Here is a 24,897-nt window from a genome sequence, read left to right on the forward strand (position 1 = left end):
TCAAGTTCGTTTTGGTGGCAGTTTATTAGGATCTTCTCTAAAGTAATTTGTCCTGAAGAACTAAATAGACTAAAATAGGTCATAGGTTTTTGTGACTGAAAAGGAATGCATTATACTTTTTTATATCCATTAGAATCGAAGCCTTTATGCTTAACTTTGTAGGATTTATTGTTATTGCTTGAGTTAATACGGCTCTTTATTTGTATTGCTTAAAATTATATAGTATGAGTATTTAAGTCTAAACCTGTGTAGACAGGAGGATAAACACCAAGTGAGCAGAGACAGAACGAGCGTTGTCACAAGCCAACCACATTGTGTTTTATTGGGTGCTTCAGTAATACAAGTGCACAACAAACCACTCTGTAATTGCAGAGGTGGCGGGTAGCCAGTAAATATACAAGTCCTGCCTCTTTCACGGGCAGACCTATACATTTGTGGTCTGCCTCCAAAGCCTTTGAAAAAATACATACAGTACAAACAAAATCAGTGGGGAGTCGAAAAAGCTTTGACTTTTTTTTTTCTTCCATTGATGCAATTCCTCCTGATTCATGCAGGTAACATACTGTTGACAGAAATACAAAATGAAAACTTTAAATGCGCCAGGAAAAAACTAAAACGAAAGTAGTAAAAGCATATAATCTGTATGTTTTGTTCCAGGTGCCACTAAGAAAACAGATACATATGTATAGCTGAAGGACGACGTGTAATGATAGGTGTATTTTTTTTGTTTCTTAATACAATACTTCCAACATTCTGATGTTGAAAAATAAAAATGCCAATCTACTCTTTGTATAAAAAAGAAGCTTTCAAGTCAACAAGGAACAAAAGACAGTTCTTTACACAGAAAAAAGGTAGATGAAAGGTTCGGGAGGGAGGAGGGGCAGGGCAAGGTATACATCGTTGCACTTAGTGGGTGTGCTTTGACAGACCGGGGAAGAGAGAGTGAGAGAGGAGAGAGGAGAGAGTGAGAGAGGTAGAGAGAGGTACAGTGAGAGAGGGCAAGGGTGTTTGAGGGAGCGAGGGGCTAGCGTGTAGCAGCCTATGTAGCGTATCTCTTGGTCCACTGCTTGGCTATTCTGTCATGTTCCGTTCTGTTGGTCAGGTACTGTGTGGCGATGCTCCCCACCAAAGGGTCCGCTGCAGAGAGGGAGAGGGATCAAGACAAAGAGACAGGAGAGAGAGAAGAACAGGTTATGTTCCAGATTGATGCTGTTTTGCATGCAATTTTACCTATTCAAGTATTTCTGCTGTGATTTTTTTCGATCTTTATCTTGGTTTTGGAGTAGACTACCAAAAATGTATTGCACACATTTTTTAGTATACAATACAAAAAATAGTAAATATAATATTTCTCCAAATAGAACAGTATGTGTACAAGCTCATTAGCTTTAAATCGTGTGCAATTTTATTTATAATAAATAGCTGGGTATGCGCCAATGATGAATGGAACCAGGCTGAAACATCTTAGTCTAAACACCAATGAATATAATTATTGATCAACCAGACGTGTGACATGTGTGTGACATGTCAAAAGGAGACATTAAATGAACGCTAAAACTGTAATTCACCATGTTCTAATGACCTGGAAGAAATGTTCAAATGATTTCACACCAAATGTGATGAACTGAACTATTGCTTTGACATAAAGATAGAGAATCTCCATCACGAAGCGCACTACTGGTGTATAGGGCGGGATGATAAATCAATATTAATATCTATCACGATAAAAATCTGCCGCTACAACAGGGATCGGTTTTTTTTAAAAAACATTTTCGATACATTTAACAGTATCGATTACTGACTCCACCCTGAGTCGGTGCAATGTGTTAAAGCAGAATACAACACGCTACATCAGTGGGTGATGACGAACATCCACACAGCGACCCACAAACAAACTGAGGGAGTTCCCTTTTTGGAAATCCCGGTAATCTGAGCACCGTTCAGGGGTCTCATTTATAACCGTTGCGTACGCACAAAATGGGGCTGAAATTGGCGTACGTGACTTTCCACGCCAAGGTTGTGATCTATAAAAAACCAACTTGACGGGAAAATGTGCGCAGCCCTAAGCAAACTCTGACCCATGCGTACGCATGGTTTGGAGGAAAAGGAGAATTGGCGACACAGATGGTGTGGTGGTGAACTGAAGTCAGACCGAAGAATTGTAGAGTGAGAAGACCGATTATGTTTTATCATCGCACTTCATAAATTTAATTTCAACCCGTATCATGCGTTAAATCCTAATCAGAATAATTTAAATCTACTGCGTTATTTCTCAGTTATTACTCCAGAAACATCTCCTTAGAATACAAATAAAAAAAATTCTCTATATTTAATCCCGTCACTCCATACTGTCCACTGACGGCGCGACTGCATGGAATAAAGCATCTGTCCAACATGTGTCAATAACATAATATTTTTATGTGACACTGTAAACACATAATCAAATGTCAATTAAATCCCAAGTGTGGAAAACCAAGCCACACTCCTCATCACAAACGTTGTCCGTTACTCTTGATGCTTTTCATGACAAATCACGCATTAAAAAGGGGTTATGTTCAAGAACATTTTACGTGGGTGATTACAAACTGATTATCCAAGGTGTTCTCTACGCTGCGCGTAGGGCCTCAAGTCCTGAGGGCCCCCCCCAAAAAAAAAAAAAAATCTATAAAAAATAATTACCTTTTTATTATTTCCCCCCCCCCCCCGTCAACAATTGTTTGCTACCCCCCCCCCCCCCCCCCCGCTCAACAATTCAGCACAGGGGGCTGGTAGGGGGAATTCGGGGGGGGGCCCATAAAGGAGTTATGCTTAGGGCCCCAAAATAGCTAGCAGCGGTACTGCTCACGGTGACACCTGAGTGGTCATACTACTGCTCAGAAGAAAATGACAGAGTAAACGGAGTGAGAGGAAACGAAAGGATGACGAAATTGTACCCAAGAAAGGTCATACCACTTTAGATATCAGTGTTTCTCATACATAGACCATTGTGTGGCGCGGCGCCACAGAATCAACATCGAGCGCCACGAAATGATTCTGTCATTTTCTTTTTTTTTTTAAATTTAATTATTATTATTATTTATTTTTTTATAACGCGATTTGGAAATGTAAAAATCGTTCCGTCCATTCATCTCTGCATAGCACTCGTTCTCCCTGTCATTCACACACACACACACACACACACACACACACACACACACACACACACACACACACACACACACACACACACACACATGAACCCACCGATGTCAGCCGTCGCTTAGCAACCGGACACGCTGGGGTTGATAAGTTACCGGACTACTGTAACTACTACGGAGTGCTAATAACAAAGACGTGAATCAGGCAATAAATCCAATTTCCTTGACAGCGGTAAGGTTCGGTGTGCATTAAAGTACAGACGGAATGGACCAATTGCGAACTACTGCAGCTGCTCCAAGTTAAACCCCAAACTAATCGGAATAAGTATTTATAGCGGACTACACCACCTATTCTATTCCGCATAGAATTCTATTCCGAACCGATTGAGGCGTATATATATACTTTTCTATTCCGATTGAGCTGTTCTTCCACATCTATGCGAATCAGATGTGTCCGCATGTAAACGCGGAGTTACATGCACACTCACTGACGGCCGCGTCGCTGTGCTGGGAAAGGTATTCCCCGTACTTTAACGAATAATATGAAGTTTACATGCTGGTATAACATTCAAGGTTTACTAACGTACCTCATTAAATGATGCTACATCATCAATCAGGAAACCCTTTAAAATGAAAACCCAACCCACCCAACCCCTGCCGCGTGAACCAGTTCAGCTCTGAATCGTGTGTAAGAATCTCCAGTGAGGGCGCCCCAAACTGAGGGTCCGGTCTGGGGGGCTAGCAGGGTTTAGGTGGCCCTTACCTGGGTTACAGTCTGTGAGCAGGGAGCAGATGGACAGCAGGACCTTTGAGATGGTGAGGGCGGGGCTCCAGTTGTCCTTCAGGATGTCCAGACAGATCACCCCCTGGCTGTTGATGTTGCAGTGGTAGATCCTCGTGCGAAACGTCACCTGCACAACAAGGACCCAGGTTTAATTCACAGAGCACCAAGGATCAGGTCAACTGAGGCACTAGACGACATCATCAGGAAGGTGTGGGGTACGGAACGTTGATTAAGGCTTCACACGTGTGTAAAAGCCTTTATTTCTGAATCATTAATACGCTAACCCAAATATCTATGGTCTCTATGTGGGCATTAGAGAACAAGATACCAAACCTCAACCAGACGCATATCTGAAAATAATTTACTCTCTTGGATGAAAGCATCTGCTGATTGACTAAATAGTAAGTCAAGACAAAAATACCAATCATCATCAGCTTTTCATCAACAGACGAACTTCAAGTCAGGCACACACAAAATGTTCTAATATAAGTAGTGTTGCTTGCATAGGAGGGAAAGATATGAGACGCTTTCTTGGTCGGTATGAAACAAGATAATTGACATTCAAATTAGATGTCAAAATAGGTCTGAGATACCAATACAATTATGATTTTATGTAGCTTTATATATCCTTATCAGCCTCATAGGTCTTACTTCACACCCTGGCCCCCACGACGCAGCCCCACGGTATCCCGAGACAGCCGTAAGCTGTTTAACAGTTTATAACGCCTGGTCGTCCATCTGAAGTCTGCTAAACCCACCTTGTCCATCAACAGAGCTATCTGAACCCACTCTTAAATACATGGAGAAATACTTCGATAATAACGGTTTTCTTGGGATAAGGGAGACTCTGGGATTGGGTTCAAATTGAATGTTTGTCTTTAGTGATCCATTGCTGGTTATGCTTACATTTATATTGGAACCAGACCGAAAAAAGAATCATTCTCATTATATTAAATATGAAGGAGACAGAATATACCACTGATGCACCACTAGAGGGCAGCAATCGTAATAAAGCCTTTTATCACTGTAATGAATAGTGCTTGTGAGAGCTAGACAGTGCCGGAGCACTAGAGCAAGAGATGAGAGAGCCAGAGCGTGCCTTTGTGCAAATTAGCAATTTGATTTACAAGCAGAGTGACACCAACACCGTCATTGACCAAACAGTTTAGCCAACCTTGCCGTCCACCCCCACCTCTCTAGAAGCTGGACATCTGTCCCGTCCCTCTTCCCAATACCCGGGCCCAACATCTGTCCCCCCCTTGCACCCAAACATCTGGAAGCCACCTGACCTGCCTGACCCTCCACAGGAAACGTGTAATGGACCTTTCGGAGTGCTGGACGCTATAAATAACCATGCCATGGCACAAAGCCGACCCCTCCTCCCCTGCCCTCCTTACTTCTCCTCCCCCCATCCCCCTCACCCCGTTCTCCTTTGCCAGCACCTCCACCCGCCTGTTCCTCACCCCTTCCTCCTCCTCCCTCCCAGATCCCCGTTGCTAAACACATGCCCATGGTGAGCCAGCCACGAGGAGCGGGCGGGGGGTTGGAGGAGGAGGAGGTGGAGGCGGTGCAGAGGAGAGAAAGCCGCTGTAGAACTGACTGCTTCCAGTCAGCCCAGGGAGCAGCGGTGGTGCACAGGCCCATTGTGCACCGGAGCTCTGGGCCTGGAGGGGGTGTTGGATACGGATCACAGTGTATGTGTGTGTGATGGGAAGGGAGCTGTAGGGGAAGGGGCATGGGGGGGAGGGGGACTACAGCCCTCCGGCTAAAGAAGCAGGCCGAAAGCTTTTGGGCTTCTTTGATTCTGCTGTCAAACCGGGAGGGAGCAGGGGGGAGAGAGAGGGAGAGAGAGAGAGAGAGAGAGAGAGAGAGAGAGAGAGAGAGAGAGAGAGAGAGAGAGAGAGAGAGAGAGAGAGAGAGAGAGAGAGAGAGAGAGAGAGAGAGAGAGAGAGAGAGAGAGAGAGAGAGAGAGAGAGAGAGAGAGAGAGAGAGAGAGAGAGAGAGAGAGAGAGAGAGAGAGAGAGAGAGAGAGAGAAAAAAACGTTCAAAAATGTACACAAAAAAACTCAGAACAAGACTCAAAGAGTTGAAAGGATAATTGAGTACAGAGTGGGACAAAGGAGGATCCACCTCGACACATTTAGTTGTCAGTGTCAACATCCGATCAAATGGCCTGAAATATGCTGGGGCGAACAGGGAAGAAAGTAAACCGTTTTTTTATAATAGAATCTGAACTAGGTTCATGCATGACAACAATTTATAATCGACAAAAACAAAAAGAAAGTACAAGCAGATATAGATGAACACGCAGACATATTATGATGATAAATAATCATAATATTCTTTATGTTTGGATGTTCGATACACCAGGTCTACTATATGCCTTTGACTTCTTTTTATTTCTTTTTATTGTATTTATTCACTACTATTTAGTCATTTCAGTGGACACTTTTATCCAAAGCCTGCCATGGAGTCATTGAGCAACACACTTTAATACTGCATCGTCCCTGGCTTTGTGGCCTCGGTCGCTCAGACACCTGCCACCGACTCATCGCCGTGAGTGACGAGTGACTGCATCGTGTGCGGTCAAAAGACTTATTTAGCTGTTTTGACTTCCTTTAGGCTCACCTCCAAGGGTTTTGAAGGGTTAATGTGCACTCACCTTGGGGGGCTTGAAGGGGTAGTCTGGCGTGAAGGCGATGTCCAAGAAGAAGACCCCTCCCTCGTACACTGAGCCGGGGGGGCCCAGGATGGTGGAGCGCCACTCATAGATATTGTCTCCCTTGGGCCCGGCGCTGAGGGAAACGCAGAGAGACACGAGACATTGAGATGTGTCCATCAGCCCGGTGCAGCCCCCCCTCACCATCACACAGGCCTCACTCAAACCGCCTGTGAGTGGGAACCAGATGCTGTGTTCTGACAAGATAATGACGGTAGATTGCTTGACCCCAGGGGGTTACCCAGACAGCTGAGGCTCAGGAAGCATGAGCATGATTGTCTCTACAAGAGGAGAGGGGCTTGCTCAGAAACCTGAAGCAGGCAAGTGTCTGGTGTAGCCGTTGAGCAAGGCAGTAGTACAGTATCGTCTTTAACAAGGTGCTTGTGACCTTGGGTGGTTTGACGATGCTGTGGATTCACCAGACTAAATAAAGTCCTGTTTATTTCATGAGGATTATTTAGCCATCTAGTGATTCTTTTTTAGATTGCTCGATAAGGGGTTCCCAAACAGTGGCGTGCCTTGAAGCCACCTCTGGAGACACTTTAGATCCAGGAACCAGACACTATTTTGCGCAGTAACACAAGCAACACTTTCTCATTAGCCTGGTAAAAAAGGCAGATAAACATTTCTCTCGGTAAACGGATATCCGAACGGATACAAATGTAAGAAAACAAGGCATGTGAGCGTGCATCTATATTTTTGACATGTATTTTCTTTTTCTAATGTTTCTGCGGCCTTCCCAGTGACCCACTTGGCCCTCTGCTGCGACCCACTTATGGCTCCCGACCCGCCACTTGAAAACCACTGACCTAGATCATCTCCACAGCGTCTCCCAAAATACAGACATCTTCAAACGTGAAGCCCCCTTTATCTCGTATCTCCTCAAGGAGCCCACTCATCCTTCCTGACCAGCGTCTGGGCTGCACAGCGCAGGAAGGTCACATCTGCTCCATAGGTCGGGTAATTAACGCCACTTCCATATTAAGACCTCTCCCCCCCCCCCCCCCCCCTCCCCCGTCCGCGCTGGGCGCAGCAGGACTCCCGGGCTGGCAGGGGGCCAGGGGAGACCCTGGGACCGGGTCCAGATCACACGGCCTGGTTCAGGGCACTCCACCCCCCCCCACCCCTCTTGAATTTCATGTAATTACCGTCCACGACCTCAACCAACCCCCACCCCCACACCCACCCCCCCCCACACCCACACACACACAGTGCTGTTAATTCTCATTACAAATCTTGCAGTCCTTTGTGGAAATTGTGTAGTCAGTCATCACCAGTACAAATTGTGGGGTGCCCAGTAGAAATGTAGAGGTCCTTTGTGAATATTGGGTGGTGAGTCTTCAGCACAAAAAGTTTAGTGCACTCAATCAGGAGTGCCGTCAGTCCAAATTGTGTAGAGTCATCAGTACAAATTGTGTTGCGAGTTCTCAGTACCAATTGGCTAATGTTGTCAGTAAAGATTGTGTAATGCTCACTGGAAATTGTGCAGTGCAAATTGTGTCGGCCATAAAACATATTGCTTCGCATATTGCCATTTTGCGAGGGCCATGATTACTATGAATTTGATAAGGAAAATATGAAGCGATAGTGTTAAATAAAATGTCATTATATGCTCAAATGCTATTTAAATAGGATACACCATTTGTGAAATGTGTTTCAATGTGTGTAAAAAGCACATGCCTCTATTGAATCAGCATAGTGGATAAGCAAAAGACCATGCGTGTCTGAAACCCATAAGCAAATTCCAATTGTTTTTTATAGAATTTTACAGAACATGAATTTTATTCATGAAGGTGGCTGGAAGGAATGTTGTGTCTAGTTTTTTTTTCACTGACAAAAAAGAGAAATCTTTACCAAGATAAGATAATTTTAATATTCACATCTTTCTGAACATTAGCATCTGTAGTTCCCATTACTAATCAATTTAAAGTCTTTAAATCTTCAGTGCAGTTCAGTAGTGTGTTGGCTAGGGCTGGCCCGAATTATTCGAATATTCGAATACTCGTTCGGAAAATTAGTATTCGAAGCTTAAATCAGTATTCGGAGCTTCGTTTTTTTGTTTTTGTTTTTTTTCACGTAGGCCTACGTGACGTTACCAGAGTGAGGGAGGCAAACTATAAGCGTCAGCGACACCAAGCAGAGAAGCGAGAGAGGTGGAGGAAGAATAGATATCTTGTTTCCCTTCACTTTATAACACAACATTAGCGGGATCTCTGGAGGAAAAGTAATACTTAAAACCTTAGCTTAGTTGTTTGTTTACGTTCGCTGTACAGCGCCACGCTAATCAACTGTGACTGGCTTGCTGCAGAGCGTGAGCGTCTTGGGAATACCCGGTCAATATAATGGATATAATATGGACACATAAGACAATCAATAATCGGTATTTGTTATGGATTTATTGTACAAATTCCCTGAAAATATGCACGTTCCAGGATGAATTGAAAAGCTCCCGTAAGGGCCGAGATGGCAGAGAACAGCTGATTTGGAACGGAGCAACAGCTGTTCGCTTTCACGGGGAAAAACTAAGGAACTTCAACCTACTTAGGCCTACTAATTAACGTTCAAACGCTATTAAATCTTCAACAAAATATGCAGATACTGTCAAAATCGGTTCCATAGGGATTATTAATGTTGTTTTTGATGGTGTTTTTTTCTGGAACGAGTATTCGAATATTCGCTCGGAAAAACCAACGAGTATTCGAAGCCTGAAAAATGGCATTCGGGCCAGCCCTAGTGTTGGCTAGTGGTAGGAAAATTATGATTCAATCCGATTCTCTTTGTGTTGCAGCCTGTGAGATATTTCACAGTATATTATCAGGCTGAACAAATCAATAGTCACAATCAGGACATCAAAATGGAAATCTCCACTGAACCAAAAAGTATCAGTGCAAGGGGAAACTGTGATTCAGACCATGGAGCACTTCTTGCAGGCTTTGATCCAACCACACACCAGCACTTAACACACAACCTGATAATCAGCCAGAGATGATACAGCGAGAGGAGCAGGTTCCAGCAGGAGGGCGTCTAAAGCGTGCCAGCCCAACACACACCCTTACAGCGGCACCACACTGAACACACTATGCATGAGTCAACACACACACACACACACACACACACACACACACACACACACACACACACACACACACACACACACACACACACACACACACACACACTTCGCCTCTGCCACTTGGTTACACTAAAGCCTCCCTTAATTAACACTTTATGATCGAGATCTCCCTCCCTCTTTCACTCCCTCTCCCTCTGTCTAGCTCGCTCCCCCTCTCCATGAATCTCCCTCTCCAACCCTCTCTCTCACTCGCTCGCTCTCCCCCTCCCTCTACCGATCTCAGTTTCTCTCCATTGCTCAGGATTTAACTGAGAGACGCTGCAGTCTTTCAAATCTCTTAATCTTGGCCGCTAGTGTTTTCAGGGCACAAGAGCAAATCTAAGAGGATTTTCTTCAGGCTATGTGGAGAAACATCAAAAATAACATTATTATAACGGGGAGGGGGGCTACATCATCTGTTACTGAGGTGTTATGAAGAAAATAGACCCATGTTGGCCAATGGTTTACTCTGTGAAGCCAAGGTGTTGAGCAGTGACTTCCTGGTCTAAGGGATTTCACAGTCATGTGGCATTAGTTATACGCCTTAGTTATACGCCCAGGTATTACGCGCAGTGTAGTGTTCAGGCATTACACAACAAACCCATCCATATGGATCTGAACCGTTTCCCATCCAGCCTGTGAACCCCCGACATCATACCGTACTCATATTCCCCGCTCAACCGCGCAGCGGGGGGAATTCCTGAAGATACTCGCCATGCAAAGCGCTTCACTGACGACGAGGCTAAGAGGGGGAGATATTGTTCTTTCTAAAGGCTTGGCATATCGAGGCAGGCGCTCAGCGACCCTCCGAGGCCCCCCCCTCCGAGCCCCCCCCCCTCCGAGCCCATTGAGGCAGACCAGGTTGTGGGGGCATTGACTGTCTGAATAAGGCCCAGGCTGTGCTAGAGTTGAGCGGGCAGGGTAACCCCCTTGGCTTAGCGCATGCTGGCCACTGGGAGACGCTTTGACAACCCCACCTTTAAGAACACCTAGGGGGGAGCGGAGGGTGAGGAACACAGAGCTGGACTGCCTCCTCATCAAAAGCAAGAATATATTTAACTCGGACTGTTTGCATTTAACATGCATGAATTAAGAACGAGATAATAATATATATCCCTTTTTAATTCTTATTACTGTCCTACAGCAATTCCTTCTTCGTACTTATCTTCAACCACCATCACCACCCCTGCATGCAGCTCAACCCACTCCACCTCATTCTCCACCTTAGGGTACGACTTCATGAGATGCAGTGAAAAAGTTGACTCCGCCCCTGTCCATTGATTGCCTATAGGGCATGCTGCGCTGAATGTTTTGTGAGGGGAGGGGCCTGTGCCCGGCCCCACGGCGCAGAGCTGCGGCGGGGACTGGCTTTGAAGTCTCAATTATTTCTACTCTGACCAGGCAAGTCACACGAGGTAATGCACAATCACGCTCCAAAAATAATAATCTGTGAAGCTCCCCCTCCACCCTCCTCCCAGCAGTCTGTTCCACACATTGCTGGAGAAGCTTAAGTCCTACAGGTTCTACCACACCTGCGGGGTGTGAAGTAGTGCTAGACGGAGGAGACAAGACGGCAAATCATCATCCTGTTACAAGAGCAGACTCCACTGGGGATTGGGATTAGGTGCTGATGGTGGTTAAACATCGTATGCTCCGGCTCTTCAAAAGTGTTTACATTAAAAACTGTTAAACGAGTTTCACACTCATTTGAGTCACAGTGATCTGCAACTGCAGAGTCATCCCATAGGTCTTATTCGTATAAGCCATGAGAACGGTATAGTGTAAAACCTGGATACAGCTTTCATATCATGGCAGTGTATTTAGTGGTTATTAGTCATTAGCCAGCCGAGAGAGACCTATTACAGCCAGCAGCTGTCTTGGGAAGATTCTCCAACATCAGACAGGCCATAATACTTTCAAAGAACCATTGCATCAGCAGGACCTGTCAAACACTGACCTATTCACGGAGTGTGAAAAAAAAGAACACACCAATTTTAAGAGCGACCTCCAGCAGCAGTAAAGTGGCCAATAACAGCCCTGGAGGGAACCGTATCTGTTACCAGAGTTTCCCATTACCACAGTATTATTCACAGTATATCTCAGGAGCCACAACATTGCTGCAACCTTACCAATGGCCGTGGGCTCAGTTCCGAAGGCTGAGCCATTTCCCTGGTGAAGCACGTGTGAACATAAGACTCCCATTGGTGTCTTTATCAAAATGTTACCACCAGTGAATATGATCTCGGACTAGCAAACCCTGAATCATCCCGACACCCACACTAGAAACTGCCATGCTACAATTAGCACGATGGTGACACTAACACCTACCCCCACAGAACAGGATGCTCTATATATCTAGCCAAGGAAAAAGACAGTTTCCACCCTCAGACACACACACACAAACGAACAAACCGAGCGCCCCTGGGGTGAGACATTGTTTAACAGTGACGCTGATAGCGTCATCCTGTTTTTGTGAGGACTCCCAGTATCTGTGGTAAACCCTCTGTATATGTGGCTAAAGACTTGTCTGTGAGGACCCTCTGTATCTGTGGCGTGTGGCATTCTCCATGCGTTTGTGAGGACCCTCTATATCTGTGTTATCCTCAATGTGTTTGTGAGGACCCTCTGTATCCGTGTTATACTTGATGCATTTGCGAGGACTCTGCATGACTGGTATCCTAGATGCATCCGAGAAGACTCTGTGCCGATTCACTGGTATCTAGGGCATTGTTTTAGGGCTCTGGGAGACATTAGAGTGGGGGGGTCCGTGAGAATCCTGCTCCGAGCCCCCCTCCACAGAGATTACTGCTTGTGTGGGAACCCACTTAGGGCTCTGCAGCCTCCCTTGCATGCAAGCCCCATTTATACCTGCTCACACACACACACACACACACACACACACACACACACACACACACACACACACACACACACACACACACACACACACACACACACACACAGTGGATTTTAATAGTTTGTATGTTATCATTTGTGGTGTGAAATGCTTAAGCTACACCATGATGTGTATTTAAAAAGAGATTGCCGACACATTTCCTCGATATAACCAGCCGAAATAGAGCGCTGCGCCGATGCAGACAGACAATAAAACAGAGCATCGGTATCAAGGAGAACGGTCAGAAGGTAGCCATTAGCATTAATTAGCGTTTGCGGTGTCTGCTACCGGTGATTGCTTCTGCCATTGATCTCCTTACAGGCTGGGCAAACACCAGCGTGACTAAGTACACAGCAGACCAGACGCTTAAAATGAAAATAAATAGGAGAGCTAGTCGGCTGGGGGCGGACGACAAGAGTGAGCAAGAGAGAAAGAGGTGGTGAAAGGAAGGGAGCAACGAGAAAAGGAGAGAAACAGGTAGTGAAAAAGTAAGGAGATGAGGGATATTGCGAGGCGAGGAGAGCGATTGAGAGATTGTGATTGCAAGGAGAGATTGTGATTGCAAGGAGAGATAGTGATTGCAAGGAGAGATAGTGATTGAAAGAAGCGGGAAGATCTTTAGCCTTCACCGGATCCTCCTCCTCCTCCTCCTCCTCCTCCTCCTCCTCCTCCTCCTCCTCCTCCTCCTCCTCCTCCTCCTCCTCCTCCTCCTCCTCCTCCTCCTCCTCCTCCTCCTCCTCCTCCTCCTCCTCCTCCTCCTCCTCCTCCTCCTCCTCCTCCTCCTCCTCCTCCTCCTCCTCCTCCTCCTCCTCCCTTCCTGCTCCAAGGAGACCGTGGAGAAGGGACGAGCATTTCCATATAGATTGAGTGACCTTTTCCCACCGTAACACAGTAGAACGCCCCCACCGTGCACTGCTTCATCATCTGTAAAACCTTATTTTCCCCCTCACAAAAGGCCATTGTGCAGATTGGTGCCAACTCCGTGCTAACCTTTATCTTGCTGGACGACCGCCCAACGATCCCTCACCTGTCCCGTCGCAATAACGTTACCCTGGAATCCCTCCTTCACGACGACACGACAGCGAATTAAGGTGGAAGATATCCCAGAGTGATCACGCCTCATCGCTTGGCCCGGCGAGGACGAGAGAAAGTTTGCATTGGGTTTAAGGTTCAAAGGCTGTACTAGTAGTTGTATCTGTATGAGCTGATCTGAGTGGACAACCCATGGACAGCCAAGATTGACATGCAGCATGTTTTCAGATGCTTTGTGTCCATGTATGTCTGAGCTGGGACATAAAGCCACTGTCTCCCTGTTTCCACACAGACGGAGCAGACTCTGAATTTTAGGACTATTTCAAAGAGTACATATAACATTATTGTTACTACTTCTACAAACAAGTTTTATTTATGGTAGAAATTAATCATCAGCAAGAATTTTGGATGACTTATTCTGTATTGTCACCTCTATAAATGAGACTTTTAAAATGGGCCTCTGTCGTCTGAACAGGTCAGAATAAACTGAAACACAGCTTGTTCCTTTCCATTCCGTCCTTAATAAAAGCTAAGGGCCACAGTTACTCCAGCGGTCATTTGGTCATAAATTATAGATGGCAAAGGTTACACCTCCCATTCATTCAGCTCTTTTTGAATCTTTAAAAAAAAAAAAAAGGTTAAAGCCAATAGAGACAATATTGGTATTTTAAGTTCACAGCACTTTGGTCTCCCGTTTTAATTTTTGCATACCAAAAATTATTTAAGACTGAATCTATAAGACTGAATATCTGGAGAGCCAACAACAGAATTACCGACAAAATAATACATATCTCAATAGAAGCGATTCAAGATAATTTTCCCTCATATTGAATTAGTCAACTCTGTAATTAACATTAATTAAATTAATTTTGATTTACATGCTCCAAGATCTTATTTCATAAATAGATTTGGCAAAACACCTCCCCACAACAAAATCGAATCACTAAGTCATTACTTACGCATTTTAAATTCCTCAAAAATTCCTCCAGGTATAAATAAAATGTTTAAAACCACACTGCTCCAAATATATCTGAAGTCCGACAGCAGCTCGTTACAAGTACAGCACAGCCTATTTAAAAGGCAAATGCTAAATAAATATGATTCAGAGGTTGTGACGCCTTGCGTAAATAAAGTCATTATTAACGTTATTTGCCGTTCTGCTTCATTTCCCCTCAGCCACTTTCCTCAGTTTCCCCCCCCCCCTCATGTGGTAATGACACATTCATACAGCCACACTCTAGTCCAATCAGCTCTTTTACTGTGGCTATCAGTGCAGTGACTCTAATGTAGCAATGCTCAGCCTCCCTGACTGTGAGACAGAGCCCCAAGACCAATTACTGTGCAGCTCAACAACAGTACCTCCTTCCTCTCCTCCAACTCTCCAGCCCTCTTCGTCTCAAATGACATGCTTTGATTTTAATCCAACCTTTTATAGTTCATGTGTACAACGACACCGTAATTACCATCTGGATGGTTTCAACGGAAACCCCCACTTTTCCGCAAAGGAGGAAAATGGTGAATGTGTGTAGCGAACAAACGCTGTTTGATTCCTGTGAAAAAGTTAATCAGTCTATTTAGGGGGGGGGGGGGGGGGGGGTGATGGGAACTGAGAATGAGTATACAGTTTGGGAACCTACAATTACTATATAGTTATTTAGCAGATGCCTTTATCCACTTCAACTTGCAGTGCATTTTAGAAACATTATTAAGGAGCAGGCAGCAGGGCATCCTAAGCTCTACAATGCCAACCGGTTGACGTTGGACATTCAGGATCAAAATCAGAACTGCCCACTAACCCATCCTCAGTCGTTTTGTTTCAAGGTAGTGGTTTGTTTTGGGATTTTCTCACCGGGCTGTAAGCGCCAGGTTTTACAGCGCTGTATATAAAATGTGGGAACTGCTTGATGTCCTCAGTGTTGTATTCTTATTCAGCGAGAAGCCTCACACCCGGTAGAGACTTTGATGGTGTAAGGACCCCTCCTCCTTCTCACTCTCTCCCTCCCTGTTTTTGCACACTCTTTTGCTTCTGATCGCATGCCTGCAGTAAGAGCCTTATGCAGCACAAATGTTTGCCTCTGGCTACAAATGAATAATGCAGAGCGTGTAACATTAGCATAGCACACAGGCATCGCATACATTCTCCACAGAACAACATGAGTCATTCAAACATCACTTTATTCCATAGTAAGTGTGTGTGTGTGTGTGTGTGTGTGTGTGTGTGTGTGTGTGTGTGTGTGTGTGTGTGTGTGTGTGTGTGTGTGTGTGTGTGTGTGTGTGTGTGTGTGTGTGTGTGTGTGTGTGTGTGTGTGTAACAGACAATGCGAATAATCTCAAATTTCTAATGAATGGCAAACTTCAAAAGCCACAAGACATTTAAAAACAACATTTCTAAGAAAGGGAGGGAGGGAGAAATCGAACAGCAGAAAGGAAAGACCTTTCGTTACATTTGAGTACACAGTACACAGATAGTGTTTTAGAAAGCTGTCAAAACCAATCTCGCTGAAAAAGTTGCAAAAAATTACTGCAACACTCTACTGATCCCTACTCAGTTTTCACTTCCCTCTTTCAAGTACATTTTTGTACTCAGGAGAAAGACACAACCATGATTGCAGAACATGGAGTAGCTAGGACTCCCTCAACCTATGGGCAGTCATTCTGCCCCTAATGGCCAAAGGTCTCCCCACCCCCAGAGGTCATTGATGTGAAAAAGTGGTTCCATAACCCCACAGAGCATGGTACATCATTAGACTAGCAGCCTGCACCATAACATCAGTCCTTAAGCTTAGCACAAGGATAAGATTATGGGAAAATCCAAACAGTCCAGAGAAAAGAAGGAGTGCCCCCTAGGATTTGATTCATTGGGCGTCATTCATTTGAGTGTTTGTACCATGGACATTATGAGGCCACTCAGACAGCAGGTATGTCTTTGCAGCAAGTGGAAAGCTCTAAAGAAAGGGCCATTATGTGTTATGACTGTAGATGGATTGGAAATACATCAAGTTTTGAGATTGGTTTCCCCACTAAAGACATAATAGAAGCTTAAGAGCCCTTGTTTATTTTAGCATTTGAGGTATTCGTGTGCTTGCCAAAGATTCCTCTGTTTGCTTTGCTGGTCGCCCACAGATTATCACGTCTGATGCGCTCAAAGTCTTGAAGTGCTTCCATAGAACTGCTGTAATACCAGCTTCTATGTTGCCGTTTCATACCCAGTTTCTCCAGGAACACATTAATAACCTTTTGCACCAATGCTTGCAGGGAAACGGTCCTTGTGAAAGAGGACATTGAGAATCCAATGGCTTGCATGAATCACCCGAGCGGTGTTCGCTGTCAAACTAAATGCTGCAGTGAAAAACATTAAATAGCAGATGAACATAAGTCCATGTTGAAGAGCAGCCGTTTCTCTACTGATTTCAGACCTCCTTAAGGAAGGAGAAGCATATGGATGCATAGATAGAACCCTGGTTAGAACTTAGGGTCTGGAATTTAGGGTTGTATGAGGAATTCTGATTCCAGTGTTTTCTTCGGCAGCACAAACAGTAGCAATATAGCAGAGTTGTTCAACATCGCATCATCTCGAGAATTGGATTCACATCAGATGTTCACAAAGAGCTACAAACAAACAATATTTGTTTGTTTGTAAACAAACAATATTTGTTTGTTTGTAACCAAACAATATTTGTTTGTTTGTAACCATTCAAGAACTCAACTCCATTCTATGGTATGGGATTGCACAGACAGCACAGGGGGATTCCTTAATTTATCCCAGCATTCATTATGGCAATTACAGAGGTACAGCCCAGTGTTTGTGATCGATTTATTTATCAACTTTGGTATTAAACTTGGTATTTATTATTCAGTGTTTGAAGACATAGATGTTTGATCTGTGCAACGATGAAATAAGTCCATATTGAGATGATGCCGCTTTGATTGAAGTGCATCCCTCCCACAAATTAGTGATGGACAGTTGACTGCACTCATGAAATCCTTTTTCCCTCCCAGTCAACCAAGTGATCCACCAGGCTCATGTTCACATCACAGCGATCATGAGCAATAACCCAATGGTCTTATCTCCAGTAACCGCAAGTCCTTCCTCAGCACTGACAACCATTGGCATGATGGCCTGCCCGTGTTTACCATCGAGAAGAATGTTCTCCACTCTGAAGCACCACGAGCATTCTGGCAGCATCTACCCCCACCAATTCCCCCCCCCACACACACACACACACGAGAGCCTCTCGCCTGTTACCACCCCCCCCCCCCCCCCCCCCCAGACCGTAACCCTCCTCCCTCCGCCTCCTCATGCATATGGATGGGGCCCCCTGCTGTGCTTAATGGCAACGATGTGAAAAATGATGCTAGGCATGTCACTCACACACTGAATTCCCCAGGGGCCACGGCATGAGGGCCATGAAGACCCAGATCCCATGCCCGGGAAGACCACAGGAGGTTCAGAACCAACCTTCGACGGGGGGCAGGATAAATGAGAGGCTGGACTCTGGCAGAGACCCTGTGATACAGCAGAGATTTGTATTCATGTCCTACTATTGACCGCAATGTGGTCGATTTGTCGACACTTATCCAAAGTGGCTTACAGGGAATTCAGACATGTCATAGTATTTCATCCTAAAGCTGCTTTGCCATTTTATCTTTACTTTGGACATGCATCAATTGGAAAGAACTCAAATGCGGATTGCATGCTGAAAGAGGAATGAGAAGCATAGCCCCCGTTAACATGGCGGAGGAGAGGGGTCCATCGTACCATCTCCGTACCATCGTCTGCAAGTCATACATCCTAGGCACTACACTGTCCTTTCTCTGAGGATACAGTCACATCAAACAAAAACACCAGGTGGCCGTCTTGTGTAACCACCTTCCCCTTCCTGGTTTTAATGATGTCATTGGGGAAAGACGACTGTTTCAGACATTTTAAGGTTATGACATCACGCTGGGTGGTCTTCCACAAAGAGGGCCCTCGGGAGGCAATTAGCGGTAGGATCAGGGTGTCTTATTCTCTGTTTCTAGTTCAACAGGAACATCACTTGTGTTCAAACAGTCAATATATTTAAAAATGGCCTGTGTCTTTTGATGATGTGGATACCAGTGAGAGGAACAGGGGAAATACACTTAAAATGCCTGCGCCACCCGTAAATGTGAGCCACATACAACAGTGGAATGGATGGGTCCTGGAGAGGGTGGGTCTATACATACAGGAAAAGATCACCGGGAGACATTTAAAACTGCTTGTAGGACATAGAGCTTGACAATCCAACAGGCAGATAGGGTAAAAATAGAACAAACAAAGGGAGCCCATTCAATCATCCATATTCCTTCAAGAATACCATAGCTGTTGTTGCCTCTCTATGGTCCTTTAATCCATTTCTTTCAATCAATGTGATAATATTGGAAGTGTATTCCAACTGGTCTGGATCTGCTCTGTGGAGACATGGAGGTCTGTTTCTGAAGAAAACAAACTGTGTGTGTATTAATGGTGTTATACACACACACACACACACGCACACCACACAAAGGAGTACCGTTTCAGAATACTGTATGGGGAAAGTGTTTTCTGCATTCAAACAGAGCACTCTGCCCTGCATTGCCTGGGGTGCAGGCACCGGATTCGTCAGCATGACATGTTAATAGAGAATCACAGCTTCACACTTCACAGAAGGAGTTCTTACAGTTCCAAGATATCGATCTCATCCGTCATGAGTCCAAGCAACTGGTATATAATGATTGACCTCTGTCAAAGTGCGACCAATCATAGCATTTTTAGCCCAGTGGTTTTTATTGTCCTCTTTGAAATATTGCTCATATCTCTAGACTAGTGTGCTTTGTTTTTCCAAAGGGCCGCGATACCGTCTGTCGAAAAGAGGAGGACCCCGTTGATGACATACTAAGATGAAAGCAATGGCTGTGTCGATCGTCCTCCGTTTTCAAAAGGATCCCTCTTCCTTTGATGCACGACAATTCCAAGGTGCCAGGCAAACTGTCACAAGACATCCAGGGAGATGAGGCTCAGAGAGGTATTCATACACGCGGCAACATTCTCAATTGGTTTCTAAAGAACCATTTCAAATCGGTTTCTAAAGGATACGTCTTATAATAAAAACGAGAGTCATTCATGATGACCTAGTGTGAATGACACCTCATAAATATGTGATCCTGAACAAAATCCTGACTCATCTACCTCAAAAAATACTACCCTGCCTTTCGAAATACTTGAATCTAGAAACCTCAGTAAGATTCCTCTAAGACTTGTTTTCCACCTTAGAAAGCATCAAAGTCTGACAAAGGCACACAAAGACACCCTCCCTGAACAGTTCACACACACACACACACACACCAGTTCCGAGCAATTACTACTCAGATATTTAGAAGAAACTTTTATCTAAAGACTCACAATTAAAATGATTAAGTAGATAATTAAGGATGAGGGGGATATGGCATCGTACTAGTAAGGAGGCCGACAGAATGGGCTGCGAACATTGGCGATTTGTTGAACAGAGTATATTTTGGCTGAGAGTCAACCCCTAACCAAAACACTATACAGTTCTTCCAGCAGTGCAACGTTACCACCAAATAATAACAATCTCGTTCCCCATCCTCAACCTCACCCGTGCTCAACTTGGGTGGGTGGGGGCTCAACCCAGCACTCTGTGGGAGGACAGCAGTCAGTTCTGCCTGACGATAAGGTAGAGAAACCCTGCCTCTCCACTCACTGGAGCTCAGCCAAGAACTGACTGACAAGACGTATACAATGTAGTATTTATGTAGTGTGAATGTCAACCCAGAGAGATGGATACAGATAGACAGCGAGGGAGGGAGACGGACGGGGCGGAGGGGGGGATGTTGTGAGGGAATGGGGAGATTAGGAGTGAGATAGAGTGCGAGTGTGTGAGAAAAAGCAAGATAGAAAAAGAGCAAGCTTGTGAGAGACAGAAGGAAAAATGAGGGGAAGAACAAGATAGAGTTATGGGTGGTGAGATTGAGAATAAGAAAGAGCTAGATGGCAAGAGAGGGAGACGAAAAAAGAGAAAAGGTTGAAATGGTGGGAGTTGGGAGAGATTGGAAGGAAATACATCATCGTCTCCTGGCTTGGTAGCCAGAATTCACCAGGGAGAGAAGGAGCTCTTCTACCCCACAAATCAGTGTCCATCTGGTGAATAGTACCAACAGGCCGTGACTCCATTTGTGGCGGGAATACGATGACTAACCTTTCAGCTCCCGTTCAGCCAGGGACGGGCAGGCAAGCTCAAAGAATAACAACACTAGCTCCAGCCCTAAGCCTCCAGTCAACAACCAGCCAAGCAAACGCACAACAACGAAGCACATCTGGCTGATGCACAGGAACAGCAGAGATAGATTTGTATTTGTCCATTTGATATGAGTAACACTCGGATAAATACAGATCCCAGGGGAAATTGTTTCCGCTACAAGCGCTCTGCGGAGGATAATGGAACCCATTTGAGTAGCCGAAAAACTTAATATGTAATGAAAATACATATATGCATGCATAGACTATGCTCTTCCCTAATCTATTTGGATGTTGTCTCAAAGACCGTTCTTATTTTATTAGGATTTGTTGCTGTCCACTGAAGTTTACAGAACAGATTAGGGGGCGGGTGATCATGATTGTTTCCCAGGCAACTCACACCCCTGCCAAGATGGTGGCTGTGAAACGTTTCTGCCGACGATTATTTTACTTTGATTGACTTGTACAAAGTAAAATAATAATAATAACAATAATAAGCCTGTGTACTCGTGCTTAAAAATGTCAGGCAACATAGTTCCTTCCACCTCCCCCTCCTCATTTTCCTCTGAGTAAGAGGGCTTCTGTCTGTTTATGGTCCTTGAGGAACCATCTTCAGCTTACAGTGCAATAAAAGCAACTCAGCCTAGAGTAGAGCTCAACCGACTAGCCAAATGTGTCTTGATGCGTGACCATTGACGGCATCAAGACACATTTGGCTAGTCGGTGGAGATTGAGAGGGGCTGATTAAGACTAAAATAGTCTCGGGGAGTAGCGATGCCACCTCACCGGGAAAACCACCAACACATTTTGTTCAGAAAACACAGGGATCCATGAACAACACAAAGCCAGTTTAGGAAAAAAACAGCCAGTCCTTTAACACACATCGACTTCACAGCAAATAATAGTATCCCACAAAGAGTAGCACACAACCAAATATACATCTTTCCTAAAGTACATATAGTGTAGAATACATGCATAAACCTGGCTTGGCAGCATGGATGCTGCCAAGCCAGGTTTGGCAAGTCTATACACCTACAAAATTACTGCTTTGAGGCGAATAAGGGGGGAAATGGATCCATTTCCCCCCTTATTCGCCTCAAAGCAGTAATTTTGTAGGCAACAATGTAACAGAGTTGTAATCAATGAAACATTGCTATGTTCAGCACGTGAATAAAGCACATACACACTCTCCACAAAGGCTTACCTCTGGCCTGTGTGCGTGTGCGTGCACCACGGACAATGGTTATTGTGTGCCGCAACGTGGCTGTGCTTGTTTGAGGAAGTGATGCACGAGGGACAGAACACAAAAACACACGCACGCATACAATTACACCGCCCGACCCCCACACATGAACACACACACACTTAACACCCCTTCTAATACAACTAACACAAAGTGAAAACATCACACTTTGACGCTTGCTTCTGTTTGTACAATAGCCTGCTTTATTTTCTGTTTCTTACAACCTTCCCCCTCATACGCTATGGACCACACGGCCGTGACCATCTTCAAGCAGTGTCCAACTCAGCTGAACCACTTTAATCCCCCAGATTACCACTGCATCCAAACAAAAACCTTCAGGGAATAACACCAAAACAGAGAAACAGAGAGAGAGAGAGAGGGAGATGGAGGATAGAACCATCTCTACCACCTAGAAAGCCCTTGTTAATATGCCTTGTCTGTCAGGCATATTAGGGCCTCAACTCCGATCAGGAAGGTCTAATACATCTTCTGCATGGTGTCCTTTAGGTGAGACGTGGTGACACGGCAAAGAGGAACTACAAGAGAGTGAGCGGGGTTTTACCTGCAGTTTGGCGGGGGGTCGAGTGTGATCTCCGCAAGCTCCTTCTGAATCCTGGGAAACAGACAGACACAAATCAAACACGCTGCTTTGTTTTGACTCTGATATTTTAAAACTCGCTTTCAATGTGGAGAGGCACTGAAGGATGATTTTTATAAGAGCTTTCAGCTGGGTTATAGATCTGTTGTTGAAACAAAGCAGCAATTAAAAAAGAGCTTGGATAGGACATGCCATTGTAAGTAATACTAAACCTTTTGTGTCTACATAGTATTATCACTGCCATGAGAACTGAGGACGGTTTGTACAGAACATTGATAATGGATTTTGTCAAGAGAGAAACTCACACCACCCCTCCTCCATGATGAAAAGATTCATTGTGAAGTAAAACCATCATCCAAATATACAAATGCCCTTTCAGCTCGCGGACAATCAGTGCGTCTAATCAGTGATTGAATTAAAAAAATGCATGCAAAATTATGAACTATGCACACAAACAAGGTGGGATTCAGCCCAGGCGAGAGGGAGATTGGAGGGGACTATAAGTGTCACTAAAAAAGGAAGACGTTGGCAACATCGGTCTCTGTCACGATAACTAAATATACATAAAAGACTCCCTGGCCTCGGCCAAACCTTGTTAAACCGGCTGCATAATTCTGTCGTCACCCGCATCTCTCAATTAATTACAGAGGCGTACGTGTGTCTCAATGCACGTGATAAAAGAGGTCGTTATTCATAGTTTCACAAGTTCATCCAGAGCCCGGGCGTGCCACAAATGTGTTCTCCATAAATTAACCCCACAAATGGAGTGAGGCGTTCTTCCTAAAATAAGGCTGCCTGTCCCCCGGAATAACTCCCCAATCCCTGGCCACAGCTGCCCCGTATAGGACCCTGCGCTCCTGGACCCACCTCTTGGCACTGGTGGACAGTTTGGCGGCGGTCTTGCTGGAGATCTTGGTCTCCTTCTTCTTGGGCTGGGCCTGTTCACGCTCCTGCTCCACCGGGAGCGACTCCCTCTGGTTCCCCTCCAGGTCAGAGCTGCCCCCGCTGGTGCTGGGGCTGTCGTCAGGTCTCTGGGCTTCACTGGACATCTTGGGCCCTTGAGGGATAGGAGAAGCATAGGAGATGATGAAGGAAAGGACGAATTTAAATGGTGTTGATAATACACATGTGACGGTGGACGTGTAGATGTAGATGAACCTGGGGCCGTTTGATCAGATTATAATCAAGCTGTGAAAAAATAATTCAGACCGTTGTTTGTCATCTCAACGATATGAAACTGGTTGTATTTATTTTTTATATAGTTTACAATAAACTGCTGTTTCACAACGTCTAGTTATCGGCGTCATTAGTTACTGTCCCAGTGTGTACGCATTTAATTATAAGGCTATATATTTATCGATAATAAAAGAGAAATGGTCCGGCGCTGTCCAGTTTTACGTCCACGTTTAGTAACTGATCGGTTACTATGATCGTCATGTAAATAGTGGTACATTTTGTGACCAATAGATCAATGTGAGGGATGTAATGGCACATAATGAGCGCGCCGATAGGGAGATTGTGCTTTTTAAAGTGACGGACGGTGTGTGTGTGTGTGTGTGTGTGTGTGTGTGTGTGTGTGTGTGTGTGTGTGTGTGTGTGTGTGTGTGTGTGTGTGTGTGTGTGTGTGTGTGTGTGTGTGTGTGTGTGTGTGTGTGTGTGAGCAGGATCCCTTCAAGGGGGGCATCCATCTCCACTAATCTGCCAGGAGGAGCTCTGTCGCGGATTGTTATGTCAAGCGGACGACAAAGAGCTAAATAAACATATTGGGTAACGCATAACTGAAACCGAATAGCATATGTGAAAACCTCACGGAGATGGAGGCAGTTAATCAAACCATAAGTAGCTGCGAAACGCTCGCCTTTCCCGGGGGCGTTTCTCGATGGGGACATCAACCCGGGGATATATCTCCTCTTCAGATCGATGTATCGACTTCTCGCATTCAATACAACGTCTACGCCAGGTCATTTTGCTCGGATCCAGACCGTGATCATTCAATGATGTTTACTATTATTCGATATTATGCAAAGCGAAGACACTACTTCTGTAGCCCATCTCGAATAAGACCACCGCAACGTGTTTCCCTCTGCGCCAGGGTGATCATAAACACAATAGGTCGAGGGA

The 24,897-nt window shown here is 45.0% G+C and overlaps 1 protein-coding gene across 1 annotated transcript in view; it reads right to left on the minus strand.

Annotated features, from left to right (window-relative positions):
- Positions 1 to 293: 293 nt before the first annotated feature.
- The window catches only part of LOC132467252 (ubiquitin-conjugating enzyme E2 E2), a 25,193-nt gene continuing 589 nt past the window's right edge, over positions 294 to 24,897 (minus strand). The window contains exons 2-6 of the mRNA XM_060064427.1: positions 23,644 to 23,833; positions 22,741 to 22,791; positions 6,584 to 6,716; positions 3,901 to 4,048; positions 294 to 1,137 (exon numbers count right to left, since the gene is read on the minus strand). Coding sequence (XP_059920410.1) covers positions 1,040 to 1,137; positions 3,901 to 4,048; positions 6,584 to 6,716; positions 22,741 to 22,791; positions 23,644 to 23,825 — 612 coding nt within the window. The 5' untranslated portion in view covers positions 23,826 to 23,833 and the 3' untranslated portion in view covers positions 294 to 1,039. The remainder of the gene's footprint in view (positions 1,138 to 3,900; positions 4,049 to 6,583; positions 6,717 to 22,740; positions 22,792 to 23,643; positions 23,834 to 24,897) is intronic.

Source organism: Gadus macrocephalus, chromosome 11 (genome assembly GCF_031168955.1).
Source record: "Gadus macrocephalus chromosome 11, ASM3116895v1".
NCBI lineage: Eukaryota > Metazoa > Chordata > Actinopteri > Gadiformes > Gadidae > Gadus > Gadus macrocephalus.